The 21,271-nt window shown below is 40.3% G+C and overlaps 3 protein-coding genes across 5 annotated transcripts in view; 1 reads left to right on the top strand and 2 right to left on the bottom strand.

The window, feature by feature from the left end:
- The window catches only part of dqx1 (DEAQ box RNA-dependent ATPase 1), a 43,283-nt gene extending 37,852 nt beyond the window's left edge, over nucleotides 1-5,431 (bottom strand). For 2 of the 3 annotated variants that reach the window (XM_079814323.1, XM_079814322.1), the window contains exon 1: nucleotides 5,160-5,431. Coding sequence is in view for 1 of the 3 variants with exons in the window: in XM_079814321.1 (XP_079670447.1) it covers nucleotides 5,160-5,170 (11 nt within the window). In the remaining 2 variants the exon portion in view is untranslated. The remainder of the gene's footprint in view (nucleotides 1-5,159) is intronic. The other variant, XM_079814321.1, reaches the window with a different exon arrangement.
- A 4,608-nt stretch (nucleotides 5,432-10,039) lies between these two features.
- Nucleotides 10,040-14,554, top strand: oxt (oxytocin; the record flags this gene model as incomplete). The annotated part of the gene is made up of 3 exons (XM_079814707.1): nucleotides 10,040-10,162; nucleotides 10,840-11,041; nucleotides 14,427-14,554. 3 exons carry the CDS (start codon nucleotides 10,040-10,042, stop codon nucleotides 14,552-14,554), a joined length of 453 nt encoding a protein of 150 aa, XP_079670833.1.
- A 2,328-nt stretch (nucleotides 14,555-16,882) lies between these two features.
- thnsl2 (threonine synthase-like 2) overlaps nucleotides 16,883-21,271 on the bottom strand; it is an 18,794-nt gene continuing 14,405 nt past the window's right edge. The window contains exon 9 of the mRNA XM_079814404.1: nucleotides 16,883-17,892. Coding sequence (XP_079670530.1) covers nucleotides 17,703-17,892 — 190 coding nt within the window. The 3' untranslated portion in view covers nucleotides 16,883-17,702. The remainder of the gene's footprint in view (nucleotides 17,893-21,271) is intronic.

The following is a 21,271-nucleotide window of genomic DNA, read 5'->3' on the forward strand; positions in this document are numbered from 1 at the left end:
GTCACAAACACACAACCCATCAACATCAGGTCACAAACACACAACCAATCAACATCAGGTCACAAACACACAACCCATCAACATCAGGTCACAAACACACAACCCATCAACATCAGGACACAAACACACAACCCATCAACATCAGGTCACAAACACACAACCCATCAACATCAGGTCACAAACACACAACCCATCAACATCAGGTCACCTACACACAACCCATCAACATCAGGTCACCTACACACAACCCATCAACATCAGGTCACAAACACACAACCCATCAACATCAGGTCACCTACACACAACCCATCAACATCAGGTCACAAACACACAACCCATCAACATCAGGTCACAAATACACAACCCATCAACATCAGGTCACAAACACACAACCCATCAACATCAGGTCACCTACACACAACCAATCAACATCAGGTCACAAACACACAACCCATCAACATCAGGTCACAAACACACAACCCATCAACATCAGGTCACAAACACACAACCCATCAACATCAGGTCACAAACACACAACCCATCAACATCAGGTCACCTACACACAACCCATCAACATCAGGTCACAAACACACAACCCATCAACATCAGGTCACAAACACACAACCCATCAACATCAGGTCACAAACACACAACCCATCAACATCAGGACACAAACACACAACCCATCAACATCAGGTCACCTACACACAACCCATCAACATCAGGTCACAAACACACAACCCATCAACATCAGGTCACCTACACACAACCCATCAACATCAGGTCACAAACACACAACCCATCAACATCAGGTCACAAACACACAACCCATCAACATCAGGTCACAAACACACAACCCATCAACATCAGGTCACAAACACACAACACATCAACATCAGGTCACAAACACACAACCCATCAACATCAGGTCACAAACACACAACCCATCAACATCAGGTCACAAACACACAACCAATCAACATCAGGTCACAAACACACAACCCATCAACATCAGGTCACAAACACACAACCCATCAACATCAGGTCACCTACACACAACCCATCAACATCAGGTCACCTACACACAACCCATCAACATCAGGTCACCTACACACAACCCATCAACATCAGGTCACAAACACACAACCCATCAACATCAGGTCACAAACACACAACCCATCAACATCAGGTCACAAACACACAACCCATCAACATCAGGTCACAAACACACAACCCATCAACATCAGGTCACAAACACACAACCCATCAACATCAGGACACAAACACACAACCCATCAACATCAGGTCACAAACACACAACCAATCAACATCAGGTCACAAACACACACACTCATCAACATCAGGTCACAAACACACAACCCATCAACATCAGGACACAAACACACAACCCATCAACATCAGGTCACAAACACACAACCCATCAACATCAGGACACAAACACACAGACTCAAAGCTCTTCACGGCAACCCGTCAAAATAAGAGTTCAGTTTCACTTGAAGAAACTGACAGATATTATACAGAATATAAATTATACAGAATATAAATAAATATGTTTAGCTATGTCCTAATATGTTTAGCTATATATATAGCTATGTTTTTAAGGAATAATCCATTTTCAAAAAAAATGCTTTTTTTTAAATTTCATATGAATTCAAGATTAATTTAATTATTGTTTTATGCCTTCATTTGATTGCCAGACAAATTAAAATACATGGGGGGGGGGCAATAGAAATGTTATTAAAATTAATAATAATAATTGTAGTTTTTTTTATTCAATTAGACATTCATTTGATTTTTTTTATTTAATTAAACCATTAAAATGGAATGAAATAAGAAAGCGTAAAACACAAAACATAGAAATTTAATATAAAAAATTTAACAAATAAATAGATTTTTATTTTATAAAAAAAAAAACCTATTTCATTGGGCCCTAAACGTACTTTTTGTTCTACTTTTAATAAATTGTTGTTAAATTGTATACATTTCATTATTTTATTTAATTAGACATGCTTTTTAATTACTAAAATTTAATTTAAACCATTAGTCCAAAAAATAAAAGATTTTAAAAAAGATTTTTAAAAAAACAGGAAAAAAACTGAATTTGGGAAAACTTTTTATGGATCTCATAGGCCCTACAATTCCAGGTTTGCTGTGCTTGTCTGTAATAATAATATTTCATGATTTCAATTAATTAGACATGATTACTAAAATTGAATATTTAACCATTAAAATTTAGTCCCAGAAAAAATATTTAAAAACAGGAAAAAACTGAATCCAGAAAAAAAAAAAATGGAAAAAAATGATTTTGGGAAAAAATCAAACGGATCTCATAGGCCCTACAATTCCAGGTTTGCTGTGCTTGTCTGTAGTAATAATAATAATAATAATAGTTATTATTACTGTTACAAAATAAAAATGACTGAAAAAAATACATTGAAAAAAAAAAAAAAAAAATATATATATATATATATATATATATATATATATATATATATATATATATATATATATATATATATATATATATATATATATATATATATATATACACATATATATATATATATATATTTGAAAAATGTTAAACATTGAGTATTTAAGAAAAATATAATGATAAAATAATTTAGTTTTACATTACAGTACTAATATTTATGGCAGTCTTCATTATTTCATTCTTAAGCATTAAAATTGAGTCCAAAATGTTCCAGGTTTGCTTTGCTTGTCTATAGTAATAATAATAATAATAATAATAATAATTGTTATTGTTGTTATTATTATTGTTACAAAATAAAAATCTAAAAATGACTACAAAAATAAATGTAACAAATTGAGGGCCCTAAACATGTGCTTTTTGTTAAACTTTTAATAAATTGTTGTTAAATTGTATAGATTTCATGATTTAAATTAATTAGACATGATTACTAAAATTAAATTTAACCATACAAATTTAGTCCAAAAAATATTTAAAAACAGGAAAAAATACAGAACAAAATAAAACAGATCTCTGTGCTTGTCTGTAATAATAATAATAATAATTGTTATTGTTGTTATTATTATTGTTACAAAATAAAAATGACTAAAATATATAACATTGAAAAATGTCAAAAATTGAGTATTTAAGAAAAATATAATAATAAAATAATTGTGTTTTACATTACAACTGTAAAAGTACAGTACTAATATTTATGCCAGTCTTAATTTCTTCATTTTTAAGCAGCAAACGTTTATTTTGTAAGCAAACAGTCACGCTTCTCTGTAGTTGATGAGCGTTGGATGATGGATGTGTGTTTGTTCAAACGCGGATCATGAGCGGCTCACGTGTGTATGAACACAGCGCCGCGCTTCGCTCTGGAACACGTGCATATATTCATTTCCATATCACGATTTCGGTTTTATTCCTGTGTTTTAATCGCTTTCAGACGGAGGAACAGCTGAACGACTGGATGAAGTCCAGCACAGCCGCTCTCAGTAATTCTACACACGTCAGGAACCCAGCACATGTCCTCCAGCACACACACACACACACACACACACACACACACACACACACAGGCTTCAGTGCGTCATGTAAAAACAACACTACAATACGCAACACTATCCTGTTCCCTCACAGTCACGATCACACACCTCATATACTCCTCAGAGCTGTCTCGGGTTATTATCATCTACATGAAATATAATACTACAACACAAGATATGGGATGTGATGTGTAAACAAGACACTGATGCATAACTAACATGTGTGTGTGAGAGGACCTGACCAGGGTTATATTATATTTAGTGTCGTCAAATCGATTAATCGCGATTAATCGCATCGAAAATAAAAGTTCATGTTTATAATATACAGTATGCGTGTGTTCTGTATATAATTATTATATAAATACACACTTATTAATGTATATATTTAAGAAATATTATATACTGTATATGTATTTATTAGGGCTGTCAAAAGATTAATCGCGATTAATCGCATCCAAAATAAAAGTTTGTGTTTACATAATATATGTGTGTGTACTCTGTTAATTATTATTTATATATAAATACACAGACATTCATGTATATATTTAAGAAATATTTGCATGTATATCCTGTATATACATTTATATAATCTATAATATATATAAATATAAATGTTTTATATATAAAAATAATATTTTTTTCTTAAATATATACATGCTTGTGTGTGTATTTATATATAAATAATAATTAACAGAGTACACACACATATATTATGTAAACACAAACTTTTATTTTGGATGCGATTAATCGCGATTAATCGCGATTAATCTTTTGACAGCCCTAGTATTTATATAATTTATATTATATATAAATATAATTTTTTATATACAAATATAAGAAATTATATTCTTATATATACATGCGTGTGTGTGTGTGTGTGTATTTATATATACATAATAATTATACACAGCACACACACATACACACATTTATTTTGGATGCGATTAATCGCGATTAATCGATTTGACAGCACTGGTTATTTTTTAATATTTTTTTCTCGCAATTGCAATATTTTTGCACAATATAAACTGGCAATTGTAAGATAAAAAGTTGCAATTAAAACATCATATATTAGAGCGGCTTTGGTGTTTCCATGGTTACTACACAGGTATGATGTCACTGATAAGCGACGCACACGGGCCGTGTCCTAGATAAAATCGATGATTTCGCTTGATTTAAACATTCTTGGAAACACTTGGGATAATGTAAACAAGTCACCACAATATATAACACTGTTCTAGTGGATATATTAATCCTAAAATCTTACATATGGTGCCTTTAAAGCAACAAAAGAACACAAACAGGTGAATAATCTAATCCTAAACACATTATTTACATAGATCACACCCTGAATATGACCTTATTTGTTATTGAATATAAAACAATGAAATAATTAGTTTTTGTATTCTTAAACAACCACGATAAACACTGTGATATAGCACAAAATCAGATTTTAAATGTAATGTTTTACATGATGTGATGAATAAATTCAGACGCTGCTCCTTTAAATCTGCATAATGAGCGTGTATCAGCTGACTGTCAGAGATCAGACAACAACACGTCGAGTAAACGGGAGAATGGGATAAAAACAGAGCAGAAGGAGAGGAAAACACATTTACCTGAAGCTCATTTTCACCTCAGATCCGTCAGACTAACCCCAAGAGAAATCAAACGAGAACGCGCCGCGTTAACATACAACCATCGAGACTCGCGATGACACGAAATATATCATATAACGTCCTTCAGAGAATGATGAGAACGCAAACGAAAGGCTTGGAAATCGATCTGAGGCTGTTAACGCGCAATATCACGACATCATTCGTGACTGTTGACAGTATTTCATCGCCAGAGAGCGAAACTCCGCCGCCATGTTGAAGCTCCACCGCGACTCACCTCACGGGCGCGCTCCAATCCCGCTCGGCCGCTGACTAGGGTGGGTCGCGCGCATATCACACGCACTGCTGGCGCTGTGCACTAGCGAGGGCACTCAAGAGGTGTCGAGGCACGGCCTCGCGCTCACCGGGCAGGTGGAGCTGAAACCTGAACCAGATAAAAGAGAAGAGAAGGGTGGAGACCGACACACAACTAACTAAATAAATGAATGAATGTGCAATAAAGAATACCTCTAGCCAAAATAAATAGGTCAATGTATGGTTATGAATTAAGAGTCACGTTTATTAAATCCTGGATTAGCAGTCACGCTATAATTTTCAGTCAAATCAAATTTTATAGCTAAAAATATTAAGTAATATATAAATACGTCGCTTTCTTTACTGCGCTTCGGGCACGCGCTTAGTCCTGTCTTCCACAGAAACCCGCGCGCTCGCTTAATTTAAAAATTAACGGTTTTGCTGACTGACTAACAGTATTTTATCGAATTTATGTGTTGAATAATTGCTTATAATTACCATTTATACGGGAGTAAATAGTGTGAAAGAGAGATTTGACACGTCAAATTGAAGAGAACATGAAGTTAAAGGCACAATATGTACGATTTTTTAATTAAAACATCCAAAAACCACAACAGTATTATATAGTTTGGTGACTTGTGTACATTAGCGTAAATGTTTCCTAGAATGTTTAAATCCTGAGAAATAAGTGATTTTAACCACAGAGTAGCAAAACACACTCAAATGTGTGTGATATGATTAAACAGCGCTGCTTTACACACGCATGAGCCCAATCAAGAGTCAAGACGCACCTTTGAGTTGAATAAATTACATTCTGTGACTTTAACGAGAAGTTATACTGTGGGACAGTGATAAAAGTTATGAAATCTTACATATTAATGGATAAAAAAAACAATCTTATTTAATCCTCCATATGAAGGTTTATGTGACCAGAGTATTTCTATTGATTAAAAAATTGTTCAAACAAGACATGGTATTATAATTAAAGTCCATTAATCTGTCTTCAATGCGGCTTGGGAACGTTCTTGGAAGCCAAAACTTATGTTCCCAGAATGTTCTGGGAACCAAAAATACTGATTATAGTCCCAAAGCCCCAAACTGATATGATGGACCTTGAAGGTCAGTGTGGGACTGGTTAGAATGGCCCCATTAGGCCCTGCTGGCCGATACTATAATTACACCATGTGTCTAATCACTGTTGACATGATGCAATTTTCCTGCAGGTCCAGAGTGATCAGTCACATGACATTTATTGCCACATAAAATCTGATGTTTGTGTAGAAACAGGAAAGCTTGTTACTGTGTCCACGTGAATCAATAGCATTAAGCAAAAAGCATCTGGTGTATTAATAAAGACACATTTGATCACTGACACTTATATCAACCAAAATGTGTTCAAATGAACCAATAACTATTCAACTTGTTCAGTTTGGTAAAAGCCGCACGTGACTTTCCGTCAGCGGCTGCCTATGTTGACCCGAGGTAATAATTCTATAATTAGATTAAATCCGTGGGATATGTGACCTATTAAAGGCTAATCAGAGATAAATGATTGAAAAGCAGAGGAGGCGTGTAAAAAGTGACAATTCTGTCATTAGCGTGTGACTCTACAGACTAATCACCTCAGCACTCATTATTCCCTCGACACAAGGGTTAGGCTCATTAGGCTCCCGCGAGTCACATATGAACACGTTCAAGAACAAGAACACAAGCTTCTGTGCCACAAAAGTCATCTTGAACTCCGCAATCATCAGCCACTTTGATGCCATGGTTGTTCAGATGCCTGAGGGTGTTTCGCATGAACGACAGAGGGCCAAGGACCGAGCCCTGGGGGACACCTGTGTCCGATCTGAGGGAGAATCAGCTTTGATCGTGGATTCTAAACACTGTTGATGTTTGGTTGGGGTTTTAATGCATGCCAGCCCCCTTGGCTATTTTCACAAGTTAGAAAAAAACTATAAAAGAATCATTTAAAATCCAATATATAATAAGAACGTGTGATTCTAGAGCGTCCCAGTGATTGTGTATATGTCTTGAAACCGAGTGGTCTAATACAAGTAATAACAGAGCAAGACTAGTATTTGGGGAGTTAATACTACTTTAATATTATGCTCATGTTTCAATATTTTGCATTGACTGTTATAAATGGAACTCAGCAATGGCCAAAACTGAGAAATGTTTATAAACAAATTCATGCAGTTCCATTATCACCGATGCAGAAAGTCAAAGACTCTTAAAAATAAAGCAGCGGCTATTTACACTGTGTAAAAATAGCAGTATTTTCTTTGTATTAAGTGTAAATATTAGTTAGAAAATAGTAGTTAGATGCTATTTATAGTAGTTGTTAATAAAATAGTAGTCAGCTGCTATTTATAGTAACTAGTTGCTAATAAAATAGTAGTTAGATGCTATTTATAGTAACTAGTTGTTAATAAAATAGTAGTTAGATGCTATTTATAGTAACTAGTTGCTAATAAAATAGTAGTTAGATGCTATTTGTTGTAACTAGTTGTTAATTAAATAGTAGTTAGAAGCTATTTATAGTAACTAGTTTCTAATAAAATAGTAGTTAGATGCTATTTATAGTAACTAGTTGTTAATAAAATAAGTTAGATGCTATTTACAGAAACTAGTTGTTAATAAAATAAGTTAGATGCTATTTATAGTAACTAGTTGTTAATAAAATAGTAGTTAGATGCTATTTATAGTAACTAGTTTCTAATAAAATAGTAGTTAGATGCTATTTATAATAACTAGTTGTTAATAAAATAGTAGTTAGATGCTATTTATAGTAACTAGTCGCTAATAAAATAGTAGTTAGATGCTACTTATAGTAACTAGTTGCGAATAAAATAGTAGTTAGATGCTATTTATAGTAACTAGTTCAAAAATAGTAGTTAGTTGCTATTTATAGTAACTAGTTGCTAATAAAATAGTAGTTAGATGCTATTTATAGTAACTAGTTGTTAATAAACATTAATAGCGGCAGATAATTTTTGCACCCCAGTGTTGTTGTAAACAGTATGCAATGATAATGATTATATTTAGTAAAATGATTAAATGGATGCCGACTTATTGGGACAATAAAGCCCTCCCTACACCTACACCTAACCGATAACACTTTATTATTAAACACACGTTAGACACTTTATTTCCACTTTCCACAATATTTTCTTCATTTTTTTTTAAATAAATGCCTTTCCGGTCTGATATATGATGGGAAAAGGGAGTAGAGTGAGTTCCTATCTTCATATCCTAAATGAAGAGATGTCACACCGATCGCAAGTTCAGTATGGAGTACCACAAGGCTCAGTGCTAGGACCGCTGCTCTTCACCCTGTACATGCTACCACTGAGAGATATCATTAGGAAGCATGGCGTTAGTTTTCATTCTTATGCTGACGATACTCAGCTCTATATTTCTTCACGCCCTGAAGAAACTTACCAATTCACAAGATTAACGTCTAACACTTGATGGCTGTTCTGTCCAGTCCTCGTCGTCAGTGAGGAACCTGGGTGTGCTCTTTGATACCAATCTCTCGTTTGAAAGCCACGTTTCTAGCATCTGCAAAACTGCATTCTACCATCTTAAAAATATCTAAATTACGCTCTCAATGACAGTTAGTTGATTCGTTGATGAGCTGTAGATTATTGTAATGCTCTACTGGGTGGTTGCCCTGCTCGCTTAATAAATAAACTCCAGCTGGTCCAAAACGCAGCAGCTCCAGTTCTTACTAGAACCAGGAAGTATGACCATATTAGCCCAGTTCTGTCAACACTGCACTGGCTGCCTATTAAACATCACATACATTATAAATCTTGCTTATTACTTACAAAGCACTAAATGGTTTATCTCCAGCACTTGAGCTCTTAACACATTATCCTCCATCACGTCTACTGCGCTCTCTAAACTCTGGCCAGTTGATCATACCGAGAATATCCAAATCAACTCTTTTTCCTATTTAGCTCCTAAACTCTGGAACAGTCTTCGGGAAGCAGACACACTCTGTCAGTTTAAATCTAGACTAACACACATCTCTTTACTATGGAATACACACACAACATTATCAGTTTATATTATTCAAATCAGTGAAATGATTGTTAGGCTGCATTAGGTCAGCCGGAACTGGGAACTCTTCCCATGGATGTTTTAAGGGAAAGCTTCTTTGGGGAACCAAAAGTGTTTCTGAAAACCTTGTTTTGGAAAGTTTCATAAATGAACGCTCTTGTGTTAATTCACAGCTGCCAATCAACTCTCTCACACCGTATGCCTGATCACGGGCCGCTAATGACGCACATCCCTCTTACTGGACAGCGTAGTGACCGGTCCACTGACCTTATCAGGTCACATCATTAACATTTAGATAGTTAAGGCTTCTTGATTGCAGCTAACAGGTAATAATGTGATAATATCACGTAGCAGAGAGGTATAAAAAGAGTCTCGTCACACCACACAAATGAACATCGTTGCTCAGAAGCCGAATCTCTTCACTAGCTGTCCATTTCAGCCTCGCTACAGTAAGTCCTGTCTTCATTTCCAGTGTGGTTGTATTGAGACTGTAGTGTGATGAGTGTGTCTCTGGCACAGATATGTCTGGAGGTCTGCTGTCGGTGGCTTGTCTGCTGTATCTGCTGTCCGTTTGCTCGGCCTGCTACATCTCTAACTGCCCCATCGGTGGCAAAAGATCCATCCAGGACTGGCCGTCCCGACAGGTGTGTTCATTAGTTTCCTTAAAGGAACACTCCACTTTTTTTAGAAATAGGGCTTATTCAAAATCTTTCCTACATTTAGATATGTGGGCAAATGCATTTTTGTCTCAGTGCATGCATTGTTTTAGTTTGGCAGGGTCGCCGCTAGCTTAGCTTAGCATAATGAATGGAATCCTATGTTGCCAGCTAGCATGTTTTGAGTAAAAGTGATCCAAAAAAACAAAAAAAAACCACCTAGTTACTTCTTGTGGCCTGCGTATTCACAACGAGTACAAATAGCGATGCAGATTAAGACTAGGCGATTTCCTAGGCAGATATTGACATGGGACTATATTAGGGCGAAACACTGCTACTTGGCCGCAGAGATATCACGCAACACATGAAATCTTGATAGTCTTAATCTGCATCGCTATTTGTACTCGTTGTGAATACGCAGGCCACAAGAAGTAACTAGGTGGGTTTTTTTTTTTTTTTTATCACTTTTACTCGGGACATGCTAGCTGGCAACATAGGATTCCATTCATTATGCTAAGCTAAGCTAGCGGCGACCCTGCCAAACTAAAACAATGCATGCACTGAGACAAAAACGCATTTGCCCACATATCTAAATGTAGGAAAGATGTTGAATAAGCCCTATTTGTAAAAACGGTTCACTGAGATGTATCGTCCTGGTCCTCTAGTGCATGTCGTGTGGTCCTGGAGACCGCGGCCGGTGTTTTGGTCCCAGTATCTGCTGTGGTGATGGGATGGGGTGTTTGGTGGGCTCGCCGGAGACGCTCCGCTGTCTGGAGGAGGACTTCCTGCCCACTCCATGCGAGGCGTCTGGAAAAGCGTGTGGGTATGAAGGACGCTGCGCTGCTCCAGGGGTCTGCTGTGACGCAGGTGAGTTTTACACGTTTCATATCTCAACCCTCGTCTTGTGTTCCGGTCAGCGGGTTTTCTTTTTCCTGAAAATGCTAGTTAAAGGGTTAGTTCACCCAAAAATGTAAATTGTGTCATTAATGACTGACCCTCATGTGGTTGGACACCCGTCAGACCTCCGTTCATCTTCAGACACAAATGAAGATATTTTAGTGTAAAGCTGATGCTGAGAAAGGCTTCAGATAGGCCTCCATTGGCATTCAGTACATTTACACTCACAAGACCCATAAAAGGCACTAAAAACATTACAAAGTCCATCTCACCACAGTGACTCTACAATAATCTTACGATGCGACGACAATAGTTTTTGTGCGCAAAAAAAAATCAAAATAACACCTTTATCCAGCTTGTTCTTGTCTTCCGTGTGTGTCTCCACGACGCATGCGTGAGAATATGAGCAGATCCGGCGTTCGGGAATCCATCAAATGCCACTTTAGCCCCATTTTGAGAACTACGGCGAGAGCTAAAGCACGATCAGTGTAGAATTCAACAGCTGAGATACGCGCGTCTTCCTCTGCTCGTAAACAAATCTCTTCTGGGTCATGTGTCCGAACGCCGGATCTGCTCATATTCTCACGCATGCGTCGTGGAGACACACACGGAAGACAAGAACAAGCTGGATAAAGGTGTTATTTTGTTTTTTTTTTGCGTAAAAACTATTGTCGTCGCTTCGTAAAATGATTGTAGAGTCGCTGTGGTGAGATTTTAAGTGCCTTTTATGGGTCTTGTGAGTGTAAATGTACTGAGGTCTTACGGGTGTCGAACGACATGAGGGTGAGGAATTAATGACAGAATTTTCATTTTTGGGTGAACTAACCCTTTAAAATCCAGTATAACCCTAACCCTTTAAAGGGTTAGTTCACCCAAAAATTCACTCATCCTAGGTGTGTATGACTTTCTTCTCTCAGACGAACACAATCTGAGGGCGTTTTCACACCTGAGAGTCCGCACCAAGGTCCGAATCGAAGTTCATGTTTTGATACATTTTATACATTCGGTTAGTTTTGTTTTGGTTTCACATTGCAATTATGCGAGTGCAATAAAGAACTGCACATGACACACGCGTGTCCACTCGTCTTCATCTATGTGGGCGGCATCTGGACACTGATTGGTTTGTAAACGGACGTGCGTCTGACGTCAAGAGTGAATGAACGGACGCATATCGTTGCCACTATTGAACAGTGGCATTGCTTGACTAGTTTCTTTTCTTTACGTTTAAAAGTGGACATTTCTAGCTTTATATTCACATATTTCTCATGTTTGTGAGACGAGTATCTGCTGAGTTTCAGTTTATTTGAGACGCTCAAGTTCATGTGTAAAGCATGTGATCGCTCCCGTGATTATTGTCTGCTATAGACTATTTGCTTCTTATTTATTAAATCCAGGCAATTATCTGATTAAATGTTGATTAAAATTAAGATACAATTTATACAAAACGAAATTCACATTAAAGAAAGGCTTTCTAAGCAAAATCATACAAAAATGTCTTTCAAAATCATTTGTGACCTTCTGTCTTCTGACATATTGCGCATCTTTTCACTTTTCATAATCAATGTAGCCTAGATTAAATTTAAAAATAACATTATAATATTTAAACATAAACTGGAACTTCCTGTAAATGGTGTGAAAGTCCGAACCGTACAGAAAATGCTTTCACACTAGAAACGAACCGAAGCTTTGTTCAGTTTGATCCGGACCGAGACGACCTCTTTTTGTCGGACCAAATCTCGTCTGTTTGGTCTGGACTGTGGTCAGGGGAGGTTTCACACCTGTGATTTTGATTCGGACCAAACTGAAAAGTCCGAAAATCCGGACCAAACAAGGTAGGTGTGAAAGGGCCCTGAGTTATGTTAATAATATCTTTATAATGGGAGTGAATGGGGGATGAGATTTTGAAGCCCTGTAAAGCGCATCCCTCCATCATAACAGTGATCCATACGGCTCCAGAGGGTTAATAAAGAATATCCAGATATTGTTATCCATGCGTCGGGTCAGAGGTCACTCTTCCGCCGGAACTCGGCTTATAATTTGACTGATTATAATATATAAAGTTATGGATATTTTGGCTTCAGAAGGCCTTTATTAACCCTCTGGAGTCGTATGGATCACTGATAGAGGGATGCGCTTTATAGGGCTTCAAAATCACATTCACTGCCATTATAAAGCTGGGAAGAGCCAGGATATTATTAATATAACCCTGATTGGCTGAAAGAAGAGTCATCTAGGATGGCTCGAGGGTGAGTAAATCATGGGATAGTTTTCATGTTTTGGTTGAACTAAACCTTTAATGTTATTGCACTGGACTAAAACTTATTGACTTTGCTTACTCGAGGTATAACAACTTTTTTTTAAAAGATAGTTAGGGAATTACAACAAAACAAAGATAGTTGTCGTATTTGTGTTCAGATCACTCGCCTTACATCAGGAGCTCGCTTACAAAATGGCCGCCGGTGATGACGTCAGAGACTCCGCCCTAAGACATCTAGCCTTTATTATGTATATCTATGACATCAGAGCCCGCCAGAAAGCTTGCCTGTGACAAGATGGCCGCCGGTGATGACGTTAGAGACTCCTCCCTAAGACATCTAGCCTTTATTATGTATATCTATGACATCAGAGCCCGCCAGAAAGCTGGCCTGTGACAAGATGGCCGCCGGTGATGACGTTAGAGACGTATTCCGCGTTATGAATCAGTGAGTCGAATCAGCGGTTTGAATCACCAAATTTCAGCAGTTTGACGGTTTGACACACGATCTGAATCTTGAATCGACTCGCTGATTCATAACGCTTCGAAGCTTCATGATGCCTTGTTTTGAAATCGTCATCACTATATAAGTCGTTATTTAGGGGGGGGTTTTTCGCACAAAAACTATTCTCGTCTTCATAAAGTTATTGTAGAGCCGCTGTAGTGAGATGGACTTTGTAACTTTAGTCTTTAGTGTCTTTTAAGGGTCTTGAGAGTGTAAAGTTGAGCCAATGGAGGCCTTTCAGAGCATCAGATTTACACTAAAATATCTTCATTTGTGTCTGACGGGTGTCCAACCACATGAGGCTCAGTCATTAATCACACAATTTACATTTTTGGGTGAAATAACCCTTTAATTTAATTTTAACATGAGATTTGACTCCCTTCTGGAGTCTGTCTCTAGTGGCCAGTCCATGTATTGCAGTTAAAGTCACTTCTGTGTTGGATTTAAGAGAGAGTTATGGTGTTCCAGGTCAAAAACGACCCGCCTACACAAAACCGCTCATAAATCTGCTATATTATCACTAAATATTGGATTCAGTCTTGGTGTCAACTTGTTTTGTGTCAGTCAGAACAGTTTTTGTGTTGTCTTTGACTCAGACGGCTGCAGTGTGGATCAGTCGTGTGTGGATGGAGATGGGGACGCTCAGCCCGCCGCTAGCACAGATCTCCTGCTGAAGCTCCTGCACCTGCCAAGCCACGCCCACCCCTACAGACTCCACCAATGAAATACTCACAGGGGAGTGACATCATCTCAGGAGGAGCCCGCCCAGCAACCAACCAACCAACCATCATCCATCGACCTTTTGTAAACCAACTTTGTATAGCCGTTAGATATTTGTATGGCTAATACATAGAAGCAGATATTAGTAAACTGTATTGATGATAGCGTGACTGTACGTTTGTGCAGATATTAAACTATTAAAGAATTTATCTGTATTCGTGTATTGTTGCCATGGTGTTGCTAAGCTGTTTTTAGCTCAAATTGTCTTGCCTCGCGTACATTTTGCACATCTGTAAGTGTGGTCTGTGCATGGGCACTAACTGACCCAATGAGCCTAAATATCACAACTATAAATCATATTTTATTGTATAAATCATATTTTAATAAAAAACAATAAATCATATTTTAAACATATGGGTTATACACAACATAAGCTTTTAAAAAGTTTTCTAAGACAAATTTCGATGATGACCAGACACTTTAAAGTAGTTTTAAAGTTTTTGAAGGCTCAGAATAATAACAATAATAATATTAACAATTTAAAACAGAGCAGTAACATAATCGTGAGTAGCCTAATCATAAACACAGTTTGTATTCACAAAGGAGCTCAAGGCATCATCTTGTACAGTTTTATCAATGACAGAATATAAAATGAACAATACATTACAATAATACGTCAAACTAATCCGCGGGAAGAATCAACCCGCGCGTCAACAATTTAAAATCCAATTCCGCGGGAAAACACAAACAGGCAGTTGAGAACTACTCAAGAAGAAGGAAAATACTTAAAGAACAACAAATGTGAGCCGATACAAGACGAAACGAAGATTGAAAAGAACGTATCGCGGAGGCGGAATCTTCCAAATCTACATTAGGCTATTATTTATTAATATCTTCCGTCTTTGCGGTTGCCGCGCAATCACGTCATTGCGTCATAACGCGTTTCATCACAAGGCCATTTAATAACCAAAGTCCAAAAGTTCAGCTCCACTAAAACATTTATACTGCAATAAAACCTTCTCAAGTTAAACACAAGCCCTTCACTATCTCTCTCTCACTCACACACACACACTCACACACACACACACTCACACACACACACACACACACACACACACACACACACACACACACACACACACACACACACACACACACACACACACACACACACACACACACATGTTTGTTTTTGTGAAATGTGAGGACATTCCATAGGCGTAATGGTTTTTATACCGTACAAACCGTATTTTCTATCCCCTTACACTGCCCCTAAACCTACCCATCACACACACACACTCACACACACACACACACACACACACACACACACACACACACACACACACACACACACACACACACACACACACACACACACACACACACACACACACACACACATGTTTGTTTTTGTGAAATGTGAGGACATTCCATAGGCGTAATGGTTTTTATACCGTACAAACCGTATTTTCTATCCCCTTACACTGCCCCTAAACCTACCCATCACACACACACACACTCACACACACACACACACACACACACACACACACACACACACACACACACACACACACACACACACACACACACACACACACACACACACACACACACACACACACACACACACACACACACACACACACACACACACACACACACACACACACTGCCCCTGCCCCTAAACCTAGCCCTCACAGGAGACTGTGCAGTTCCCTTTCTGTGAAAAAAACCTCATTCTGTGTGATTTATAAGCAATTTGAAAAGTGAGGACATGGGGAACGTCCTCATATTTCACCCTCTTTTTGTAATACCCATGTCATTATACACATTTGTGTCCTGATATTTCACGAAAACATGCCCACTCACACACACACACACACACACACACACACACACACACACACACACACACACACACACACACACACACACACACACACACACACACACACACACACACACACACACACACACACACTCACTCACTCACACACACACACACACACACACACACACACACACACACACACACACACTCACACACTCACTCACACACACACACACACACACACACACACGGCGGCTGCACTTGTAAACAAACAATAATTTCTAAGACGGCGTTCAAAAATTTATTTTCTCAGACTCCCAAAAGACAAAAAATATATATATTTTTACATTTGATAATTAAGTTCCACACCTATTGTAGGTAGAACATTAATATAGTCATAGGTTTTGGTGAATTTTGCAGTTTTGAATCAGTTTTTGCAAGCAGTCGTCCAAAATTAACAAAAGAATGTTCAATGAATAACAGCACAAACCAAAGAACTTCTTCATTGTTTTATTAAAAATGATTCACAGAACAGGACGAAACTTTATCTGTTCATATGCATAATTGGGTCTGAAAACACTGCAGTTTCTCTCACAGGGAAATGAAGTAACGGTTTATTATAAAGAATAGTTATTAGTATTTTGCCGTTCTCGTATGAAACATGAGAAGTGTCATTCTCCTCTGATCGGTCCTCATGTCCTGTCTCTGATCGGTCCTCATGTCCTGTCTCTGATCGGTCCTCATGTCCTGTCTCTGATCGGTCATCATGTCCTGTCTCTGATCGGTCATCATGTCCTGTCTCTGATCGGTCCTCATGTCCTGTCTCTGATCGGTCCTCATGTCCTGTCTCTGATCGGTCCTCATGTCCTGTCTCTGATCGGTCCTCATGTCCTGTCTCTGATCGGTCCTCATGTCCTGTCTCTGATCGGTCCTCATGTCCTGTCTCTGATCGGTCCTCATGTCCTGTCTCTGATCGGTCCTCATGTCCTGTCTCTGAGGGCCTGGATGTCCTGTCTCTGATCGGTCCTCATGTCCTGTCTCTGATCGGTCCTCATGTGCTGTCTCTGATCGGTCCTCATGTCCTGTCTCTGATCGGTCCTCATGTCCTGTCTCTGATCGGTCCTCATGTCCTGTCTCTGATCGGTCCTCATGTCCTGTCTCTGATCGGTCCTCATGTCCTGTCTCTGATCGGTCCTCATGTCCTGTCTCTGATCGGTCCTCATGTCCTGTTTCTGATCGGTCCTCATGTCCTGTCTCTGATCGGTCCTCATGTCCTGTCTCTGATCGGTCCTCATGTCCTGTCTCTGATCGGTCCTCATGTCCTGTCTCTGAGGGCCTGGATGTGCTGTCTGAGTTTGGACTCCCAGTCCTCCGACCGCTCCAGAACCGCACACCTCGTCTCCAGCAGCTCCAGCGCCCGCACCGCCTCGGGGAGGTCAAGGGTCAAACCGGCCCGCTGCACGGCCTCCTGGAACTTGGCTGGTGAGGCGGTCGCTAGGCAACATCTGAACACACAGAGACATTTATATCATTTACAGCCAATACAGGGATAATCTGAAGGCTTTTGGACAGTTACAGCACCATTGATTGGATTTGTTTGCCACTTCCTATCGAAATGTTGACATTTGGGCATTATTGTTCAGCTATCGACCTCTATTGTTGAATTAGCTGTGATTGCTGGATCGGACTAGCGGTGTGAAAGCGCTGGCTCTACTGCTCCGGCTCCTGCAGGGCTTTGGGCCGACGACACACACACAGCTTCATTCCGATCGGCCGCCGTTAACCTGCTCTAATCCATGCTCAATTTTCATGTTTTTTGAGATATGCAAATGTCCAAGTCAATCCGACTAACGGTTGGGTGGGGATACGTGTTATAGCGCCCCCAAGTGTGTGTGTGTGTGTGTGTGTGAGTGTGTGTGTGTGTGTGAGTGTGTGTGTGATGGGTAGGTTTAGGGGCAGGGGTAGTGTGTGTGTGTGTGTGTGTGTGTGTGTGTGTGAGTGAGTGAGTGAGTGTGTGTGTGTGTGTGTGTGTGTGTGTGTGTGTGTGTGTGTGTGTGTGTGTGTGTGTGTGTGTGTGTGTGTGTGTGTGTGTGTGTGAGTGTGTGTGTGAGTGTGTGTGTGTGTGTGTGTGTGTGTGTGTGTGTGTGTGTGTGTGTGATGGGTAGGTTTAGGGGCAGGGGCAGTGTGTGTGTGTGTGTGTGTGTGTGTGTGTGTGAGTGAGTGTGTGTGTGTGTGTGTGTGATGGGTAGGTTTAGGGGCAGGGGCAGTGTGTGTGTGTGTGTGTGTGTGTGTGTGTGAGTGTGTGTGTGTGTGTGTGTGTGTGTGTGAGATGGGTAGGTTTAGGGGCAGGGGTAGTGTGTGTGTGTGTGTGTGTGTGTGTGTGAGTGAGTGTGTGTGTGTGTGTGTGTGTGTGTGTGTGTGTGTGTGTGAGTGTGTGTGTGTGTGAGTGTGTGTGTGTGTGTGTGTGTGTGTGTGTGTGTGTGTGTGTGTGTGTGTGTGTGTGTGTGTGTGTGTGTGTGTATGTGATGGGTAGGTTTAGGGGCAGGGGCAGTGTGTGTGTGTGTGTGTGTGTGTGTGAGTGAGTGTGTGTGTGTGTGTGTGTGTGTGTGTGTGTGTGTGTGTGTGTGTGTGTGTGATGGGTAGGTTTAGGGGCAGGGGCAGTGTGTGTGTGTGTGTGTGTGTGTGTGTGTGTGTGTGTGTGTGTGTGTGTGTGTGTGTGTGTGTGTGTGTGTGTGTGTGTGTGTGTGTGTGTGTGTGTGTGTGTGTGTGTGTGTGTGTGTGTGTGTGTGAGTGAGTGTGTGTGTGTGTGTGTGTGTGTGTGTGTGTGTGTGTGTGTTGAAGGGTCAAGGGTCAAGCCAAACATCACTTGTCTCTTCATCAGACACATATCCTTCAAGAATGATTTTATGTTCAATATTAAAATAAGAATGAATGATAATCAAGTTATAACCATTCCCTACATTTGATAAATCAGTTCTCTATATTTAAGGAGTGATTTTGGATATTGTAGTGTTTTAGTTGCTCTGTGCTTTTGAATCCAGATTATTCAGGAGCTGCTCTGAGTCTGTGTCAAGACGTGCTGACAGGTGAATGTCCTTGGTGTTTGAAGTGAGAAGAGCTCAGTATGTGTTAACTGTATGTCTTCCTAAAGCGACCCCCGGGGTCATCTATGTTACAGCTATGGGACTCTTTTGGGGAGAAATGTACCTCTCTGATATACTTTTCTTTCTTTATAGAATAAAGTCACTTCTGTACTAAATGTAGTATCAGCATGTTTTGGAGAAGTGCTTTGTTGATAGTTAGTTAAGATGTCTCGACCTTGATGGAAACTGGTATGCTCTGGAGTATTGTGTGTGTGCGTTGTATGATTTGTGCAGATCCAGTATTGGATATGGGCCTTCCTGCAGGCGATGCCAGACCTATAGACGCTTTTCTGTGACCTCTGAGGTCACTGGGGACTAATCTGGGCCTGGGCGACATCAAGTCTACGCTTTTTTAGAGATATATGCTCCTATCTGTCTACGTGTGGAAAGTTGCTTACGTTGCATGTTGTTAGAACCAATCAGAATCATTCCACATGGCAGTAATGACGTGTCTAGACCTTGAAAACAGTATAACTGTTCAGAAAATTGTATGTACGTTAGACGGAGGCGGGGAGACTGTTAGAGGGAGCGCGGCCTACGAACTCCTCTTGAAGCTGGCTTCTGCTGATGAAACTGCAAACTATCCATCCATCCATCTTCTTCCGCTTTATCCGGGGCCGGGTCGCGGGGGCAGCAGTCTAAGCAGAGATGCCCAGACTTCCCTCTCCCTAGACACTTCCTCCAGCTCTTCCGGGGGGACACCGAGGCGTTCCAAGGCCAGCCGGGAGACATAGTCCCTCCAGCGTGTCCTAGGTCTTCCCCGGGGCCTCCTCCCGGTTGGACATGCCCGAAACACCTTCCCGGGAAGGCGTTCAGGAGGCATCCGGAACAGATGCCCGAGCCACCTCAGCTGACCCCTCTCGATGTGGAGGAGCAGCGGCTCTACTCCGAGTTCCTCCCGAGTGACTGAGCTCCTCACCCTATCTCTAAGGGAGCGCCCAGCCACCCTGCGGAGAAAGCTCATTTCAGCCGCCTGTATCCGGGATCTTGTCCTTTCGGTCATGACCCAAAGCTCATGACCATAGGTGAGAGTAGGAACGTAGATTGACCGGTAAATCGAGAGCTTCGCCTTACGGCTTAGCTCTTTCTTCACCACGACAGACCGGTACATCGACCGCATTACTGCAGAAGCTGCACCGATCCGTCTGTCAATCTCCCGTTCCATCCTCCCCTCACTCGTGAACAAGACCCCTAGATACTTGAACTCCTCCACTTGGGGCAGGAACTCTCCACCAACCTGGAGTGGGCAAGCCACCCTTTTCCGACTGAGGACCATGGCCTCGGATTTGGAGGTGCTGATCCCCATCCCAGCCGCTTCACACTCGGCTGCAAACCGTCCCAATGCATGCTGAAGGTCCTGGTTAGAAGGGGCCAACACGACAACGTCATCCGCAAAGAGCAGAGACGAAACCGCGTGGTCCCCAAACCTGACACTCTCCGGCCCTTGGCTGCGCCTAGAAATTCTGTCCATAAAAATTATGAACAGAACCGGCGACAAAGGGCAGCCCTGCCGGAGTCCAACATGCACCGGGAACAAGTCTGACTTACTGGCGGCAATGCGGACCAAACTCCTGCTTCGGTCATACAGGGACCGGACAGCCCTCAGCAAAGGACCCCGGACCCCATATTCCCCCAGCACCCTCCACAGGACGCCGCGAGGGACACAGTCGAATGCCTTCTCCAAATCCACAAAACAAATGTGGACTGGTTGGGCAAACTCCCATGAACCCTCCAGCACCCT

The sequence above is a fragment of the Gobio gobio genome (assembly GCF_949357685.1).
Source record: "Gobio gobio genome assembly, chromosome: 4".
NCBI classification, from domain to species: domain Eukaryota; kingdom Metazoa; phylum Chordata; class Actinopteri; order Cypriniformes; family Gobionidae; genus Gobio; species Gobio gobio.